The sequence below is a fragment of the Tarenaya hassleriana genome, unplaced genomic scaffold (genome assembly GCF_000463585.1).
Source record: "Tarenaya hassleriana unplaced genomic scaffold, ASM46358v1 Cleome22, whole genome shotgun sequence".
Classification (NCBI taxonomy): Eukaryota; Viridiplantae; Streptophyta; class Magnoliopsida; order Brassicales; family Cleomaceae; genus Tarenaya; species Tarenaya hassleriana.
Window position 1 is genome coordinate 23,330 of NW_010965541.1, and position 6,507 is coordinate 29,836.

The 6,507-nt window shown below is 41.2% G+C and overlaps 3 protein-coding genes across 3 annotated transcripts in view; all 3 read left to right on the forward strand.

The window, feature by feature from the left end:
- LOC104814774 (ER membrane protein complex subunit 1) overlaps positions 1 to 1,812 on the forward strand; it is a 5,067-nt gene extending 3,255 nt beyond the window's left edge. Inside the window, exons 8-13 of the mRNA XM_010542957.2 lie at positions 1 to 193; positions 352 to 573; positions 654 to 749; positions 837 to 1,031; positions 1,120 to 1,233; positions 1,325 to 1,812. Of these exons, the coding sequence (XP_010541259.1) occupies positions 1 to 193; positions 352 to 573; positions 654 to 749; positions 837 to 1,031; positions 1,120 to 1,233; positions 1,325 to 1,585 (1,081 nt within the window). The 3' untranslated portion in view covers positions 1,586 to 1,812. The remainder of the gene's footprint in view (positions 194 to 351; positions 574 to 653; positions 750 to 836; positions 1,032 to 1,119; positions 1,234 to 1,324) is intronic.
- A 371-nt stretch (positions 1,813 to 2,183) lies between these two features.
- LOC104814775 (formin-binding protein 4) lies at positions 2,184 to 3,480 on the forward strand. Its single transcript, XM_010542958.2, has one exon. It carries the CDS (start codon positions 2,284 to 2,286, stop codon positions 3,223 to 3,225), a length of 942 nt encoding a protein of 313 aa, XP_010541260.1. The 5' UTR covers positions 2,184 to 2,283; the 3' UTR covers positions 3,226 to 3,480.
- Positions 3,481 to 5,293: 1,813 nt separating this feature from the next.
- The window catches only part of LOC104814776 (L-gulonolactone oxidase 3), a 3,199-nt gene continuing 1,985 nt past the window's right edge, over positions 5,294 to 6,507 (forward strand). The window contains exon 1 of the mRNA XM_010542959.2: positions 5,294 to 6,086. Within this exon, the coding sequence (XP_010541261.1) occupies positions 5,403 to 6,086 (684 nt within the window). The 5' untranslated portion in view covers positions 5,294 to 5,402. The remainder of the gene's footprint in view (positions 6,087 to 6,507) is intronic.

Sequence of the window (6,507 nt, forward strand, 5' to 3'; positions counted from 1 at the left end):
GCAGGAGCTTCAAAATGTGTACTGGTACTCGGTTGAGGCTGACAATGGTATTATAAGAGGGCATGCAATGAAGAGCAGTTGCTCCGATGAGACTGCAGATGTGTACTGCTTTACTACCCGGGAACTATGGACCGTTGTCTTCCCCTCAGAATCGGAGAAAATTATTTCGACACTAACACCAACACCAAATGAGGTATGGATCTTGGTCTCTGGATCGGTTCTTATCATACCTTCTTTTCTGTTGTTAGTGATTTACACTAACCTTATTAAGAGAATATGACAGTGAATAGCTGTAAAACTAAAAAAAGAAGCTATTCATGACTTGCATGAATTTGTTTTTTTTTTCTTCAGGTTGTGCACACACAAGCGAAAGCCGTAGCGGATCAGGATGTAATGTATAAATACATATCAAAAAACCTACTGTTTGTGGCTACTGTTTCACCAAAAGGTGATGGTGATATTGGTTCAGTTACACCAGAGGAGTCGACACTTGTGGTATACCTCATCGACACTATCACCGGCCGTATACTGCACAGGATGTCACATCAAGGTTGTCAGGGGCCAGTTCATGCTGTAAGTTTTCCGACCAGTTTTTTTTTTTCTGGTAATGGTTGCAATGCAAATTTGTTTAGCCGTGGAAAAATTGTTTGCAGGTTTTTAGCGAGAATTGGGTTGTCTACCATTATTTCAATCTCAGAGCTCACAAGTACGAGGTTACTGTCGTCGAGATCTATGACCAGTCCCGGGCGGTACGTTAGCTAGATACTTCCAGCATCATATCATTTAACCCATTTCATTTGATCTATGAACCCTTTTTTTTTAAATTCGATTCGCAGGAGAATAAGAATGTCTGGAAGCTTGTTCTTGGAAAGCACAATCTAACGGCACCCATCTCTTCGTATTCACGTCCGGAGGTGATAACGAAATCACAGTCGTATTTCTTCGCTCATTCCGTGAAAACAATGGCGGTAACATCAACAGCAAAGGGTATAACATCAAAGCAGCTTCTCATCGGTACCATAGGAGATCAGGTTAAGTTCATTCCCTGAAAAGATCTTGAATGCACAACACTTTTCAAAACACTATGCTAAAAAATTTCTCCCCGACGGGTATTTTCAGGTTTTGGCACTCGATAAACGCTTTGTGGATCCACGACGGACATTGAACCCTTCACAAGCCGAGAAAGAAGAAGGGATCATCCCTCTCACGGATTCATTACCCGTCATTCCTCAGGTTTCGCACAGCGAAATTCTTTTTATATCTTTCTCATTTTCGCAAGATTTTTATTCGAATTCGAAAAACTAACACTACCTTCATTCGACAGACATACGTCACTCACTCGCTCAAAGTTGAAGGGCTGAGAGGGATAGTAACGGAACCGGCGAAACTAGAATCGACGAGCCATGTATTTGCGTACGGAATGGACATATTCTACACTCGGCTCGCGCCTTCGAGGACATATGACTCGCTCACGGATGATTTCAGCTACGCCCTCCTCTTGATCACGATCGTGGCTCTCGTCGTGGCTATCTACGTTACTTGGGTCTTGTCCGAGAAGAAGGAACTACGCGATAAATGGAGGTGATTCCACACAAAAAAAAAACTCTTGTTTTTTTTTTTGGGAGATAGCTTGAGTTTCAACTTGGAGAAACTTTTTTTTTTTGTTTAAGCAAAATATTAGTACTGCTCCCATTAATTTTTTTTACTTGTCGTTTTGGTTTCGGTTCAAGAAGAGAACACGTTGTCTTCGATTAGTTTCTTGATGTAGGCGATGACATGCAGAGTACAAGAGAGAAGCTTGTCTTCTTCACATGTTTTTTTTTTTTTTTTTTTTTTTTTGCAAAACATTATATAATAGGAACCAAAATCAGGGATGGGCCATGGCGGTGTCTGCCCTTAGAATGGGTATATGGACAAATTACACATATGGTTAGATCCTGCCCTTAATGTGAAATAAACAAATAAATAAAAACGCTGAACGTAATGTGTTGTTTTCCGAGGTTCGGAAAATGGGTTATGATGCGTTCCATCGTATGATTTCGATCGTTAGGAAAGCCCATGGAGCATCACTTGTCATGTAATATGACAGGATGTATCTACGCATATGTATCGTGTATTGCCTGCCCCTATAGGCGCTATAATATTAATATATAATACAAATTCGTGTTTTTTTTTTAAGGAAAAAAGGAATTGACACTTGTTAAATGCCACCCATCACCTCACTTCTCCCTTCAGTATAAAACAAACCCATCTTTCACTCTCACACTCGCACCGGAAGGGAAGATGAAGGGAGAGCACCAGAAGCTGAAACCCCACGCGCCGCCGCGTCCACTCTTCTCCTGCGGCTTCTGCCGCCGGTGCTCCCACTCCGTCCTCAGCCCTTCCTCCTCCCACAAACCCTCCTCCTCCTCTTCTTCCTCCTCCTCCTCCTCATCCGCCTCCACCTCCCAAAGCTTCACCCAATGGCGCTTCCCTCACCACCCCGACCCTCTCCCCCCTCCCAAAACCCTACCCCTACCCCTTTTCAACCCATCTCCCCCTCCTCCTCCTCCGCCTCCGTCGTCCATTCCCCCTCTCCCCGCCACCACCCTCCAAGAGACCTTCCACATCGCCGAGCTCCACCTCATTTCCGGCTCCGATTCCGACAAGCTCATCGCCCTCCAGCTCCTCGAGCGCTCCGTCGTCCCGGACCCGCCCTCCGACCCCACTTGCCCACCCGGTCTCATGCGCGGTCTCGTCCGATGCCTCCGCACCACCGACCGATCCGCCGCCAAACACGCCTCCAAGTCTCTCCTCGCTCTCTGCCTCGCCGAGAGTAACCGCCGCGTCGCCGTCGAGGCCGGTGCCGCCGGTGCTGTGGTGGAGACCGTCGCCGGGCTCGAGGATGCCTCGGCGGAGCGCGCGCTAGCTGCGCTGGAGCTTGTGTGCACGGTTCCGGAGGGCGCGGCGGAGGTGAGGACGCATGCGATGACGGTGCCGGTGATGGTGGCGGTGATGGCGAGGCTCGCCGGGAGGGGGAGGGAGTACGCTATGAGCATATTGGCTGTGGTATACGGTGGCGGAGGGGAGGAGATTCCGGCGGCGGCGCCAGCGGAGGAGGTGGCGAGGGCGGTGGCGCTGGCGCTTCAGGGGGAGTGTACGGCGAGGGGGAGGCGGAAAGGGGCGCAGTTGCTGAAGACGCTCGAGGAATATGGACGGTCGGATCTTAGTCAGGATGGGGCTTGATTTCCATCCAACGGTTCAGATTTTGTCAGATGAATCATCTGAAAAATAAAAGTAAACATGTTCTCGTGTCACGGGCTTTTTAAAAGTAGAGTGTGGGCCACTCGTCGTCTGTATCTCCCCCCCCCCTTTATGCGTGTGTATATAATGGTTCTTCAAAATAAAATATTATCATTTTTATTAAATACAAGGTTTTTAAATCATCTTGCAAAAATATTGTGTATAGATATTTTTATCATATATTCAATAATTCAACCATATGACGTGTTAATTTTGTTTCTTGTTTTTACAGTTTTCTTATTATTTTATTTGGTAAAATATGCAAGAGAGAGTAATTATATTCATGTAGTAATAATAATAATAATAATTAAAAATATCTCTTTTTTATTTCCGTTTTCAGTAGAAATCTAAAAATCTGAAAACGAAGGAACACACAAGTAATTATTGCTACAGTGTTTCAAGTGTCAGTTTTCACGTGTGGATGTGTCTCTGTAGGGTCTTCGCTTCAGACGCCAGAAATGCGTCATCCATCACACCTCAAAACGACGACGTCCTACATAAGCGAAATATATATATACAGAATATCAAATATGTTTTTGTTTTTTTTAATTATATTTTTATCGAATATAACGTTTTTCTGTATTTTGGACTAATTATTGTTAAACATATTTCTAAACGATTTTGCAAATACTATTTTCGGGTTGTTAATCAATTATTATACTATTATTCCAGATGCAGTAGAAGCTCAAGATATTTCGTCCGAGTTTGAATTTAAATTTTTATAATTATATTTTATTTTACGAATCAAATAAAAAATTTCTACATAAACCGACCAATTTGTCGGTAAGATTGAACGTTAAATTTGTTTTCCATTAGAGTAATGAAAATCATGGATTTTGTTTCCATTTATATATGTTATTGGGGACGAACATATATTTTACGCGCTGGATTCACTTGCCATCAAACTTCGATCAAATCTGAAAACGTTGGAAATTAAATAATCGAATTGGATTTTATTTAATTTATTCAGATTATGTTGGGTCTTACTGCTGAGACATAGAAGGTTTAGGGTTTATAATTTTTGTTTACGTAATATTAAATATAAAATTCTTAAATTTGCATAGGTTGGAATTCAAACCCTAACCTCTCATTTCTGTACACAACGAATGAGAGATTATATTCCTCGCTCTAAACAAACCTCAGCATCCTTGATAGTTTATTTTAATTTAACACTCACTAATTACTTTTTTGTTAAAACACTCACTAATTAATTACTTTATAGTTTTTGTGTAAGTTTTATAATTTAGTAGTTATATTTTTTTTTTATATAAAGTTAATATTTATACTAGAGTTTACACACACACACACACATACATATTATATATATAAAATGGGGCATCGTGTTGCTTTCAAATTACAACATGTGTTTGGGTGCGTGAGATCTGCAATCATTAATTGATAATATACCAATTGAATATATTCTGTGCTATTATCTATCTCTATAATCTCTCAATACCACTTTTCGGTCAAACATTTGATGTACCCTTATCATCATCATTATTATTATTTTATAATAACGATATAAAACGGATTGGTTCGGACCGATTCAGAACGATTCAATTTATTTTTTATTCAATCTCTTCGACCTTTTTTTTATGAGTTAGAAAAACTCTAACAAATACCAAATTATCCGAACTATGAATCAACTCGTGAAACATCTTATATTTACCTAATATCCAAATTTTTTAAAAATTATATAAAAATTAATAATTTAAAATCTAGGTAGCGAATTCATTCACTGTGTTATAAACAATATTTCTATTTATTTATTATTATATTTAGAAACAAATTACATATGTATAGATATAATCTTAACGGGATACCCCACCAGTGGGAACTACCTTCTTATTGTCGATTTCTGTAATTTATTTGTTCACAAAAAAACAATTTGTGTAGTGATTACTAATCATTACAGAAATTAAATCAGACTGATAAAGCACAAATTTTTCTTTATTTAATCAGTTGTTCACATCCGACATAGAATCCCTTACTTAGAAGCATTGTTCTCCTCACCGGCCTCTAATATATAAAACCACACATTCCAAAAAACCTAAACTTATCAACACTACATATATATACATACATATATATATTGATATATAACCAAATCTCCTCGCGATATGGTGCGGTACCATTACAACTTATGGCTCTTCATTTCATCGCTCCTTGGCCTGACCGCATGGACCGCTCGGTCCGTACCACCGGAACCACCGGTCCAATGCAACCAAACCGGTTGCATGGTCTCCAACGCGTACGGAGCTTGGCCGGACCGCAAGGTCTGCCATGCGGCGAACGTAACCTACCCCACGACGGAGGAAGATCTCCGTCGCGCCGTGGCTTACGCCGTCGAGCACAACCTCAAGATCAAAACCGTGACCAAATTCTCACACACCATACCGAAACTCGCCTGCCCTTCTTCATCCGGTTCACCCGGTACAATTCTGGTTAGCACATCCCGGTACGATTCGGTTATCGAGATAGACCCGGTCCGGTTAACTGTGACGGCGGATTCGGGAGCCTCGCTGAGGGCATTGATCGATAAGGTTGAAGAATCCGGGTTTAGCCTCGGAACGTCGCCGTATTGGGAAGGCGTGAGCGTCGGTGGCTTGATCAGCACCGGTTCACACGGAAGCGCGTGGGGGGCACGCGGCGGTTCGGTTCATGACCACGTCGTCGGTCTGAGCCTTGTGGTTCCGGCGAGCTCATCGGAAGGCTTCGCTAAGGTTATTAGAATCGAAGAGAAGGACGCGGAGCTTCTTAACGCCGTTAAAGTCTCGTTGGGCGTTTTGGGAGTTATCTCTAAGGTAAGGATACCTAACGCCGTTATTGGCCGTTTTATAAACGCCGTCAACTTTTCTAACGCTGTTAACTGTTCCTTCGATTTTGCTTCCAGTTTTAAATGAAATATCTTTTTCCTTTTCTTTACTGGGACATGAAAGAAAACTATAAATTATTTATATGTATTTATGTTGAATTTTTAATATTTTTTTCTCACCTAAGCCTACCTTTTTCACTTATTCTTGTCAAGCTGAATTCATTGATATATATATATATATATATATATATAAGCTGCTTCCTTTGGATAGATAGAGTCGAAATCAATGCCATAATAAGTGTAGAAGGATTCCAAGCACTACTAACGCCAAAGGGTCCTCCTCCATATGATTCTTTTAGGATTGAATTATGAGTAGTAATTATAATCAAAGTAATATATATATATATATA

Excerpts from the sequence above, each read along its gene's own strand:
- LOC104814775 (XM_010542958.2), top strand. The coding sequence starts at position 2,284 with ATGAAGGGAGAGCACCAGAAGCTGAAACCCCACGCGCCGCCGCGTCCA.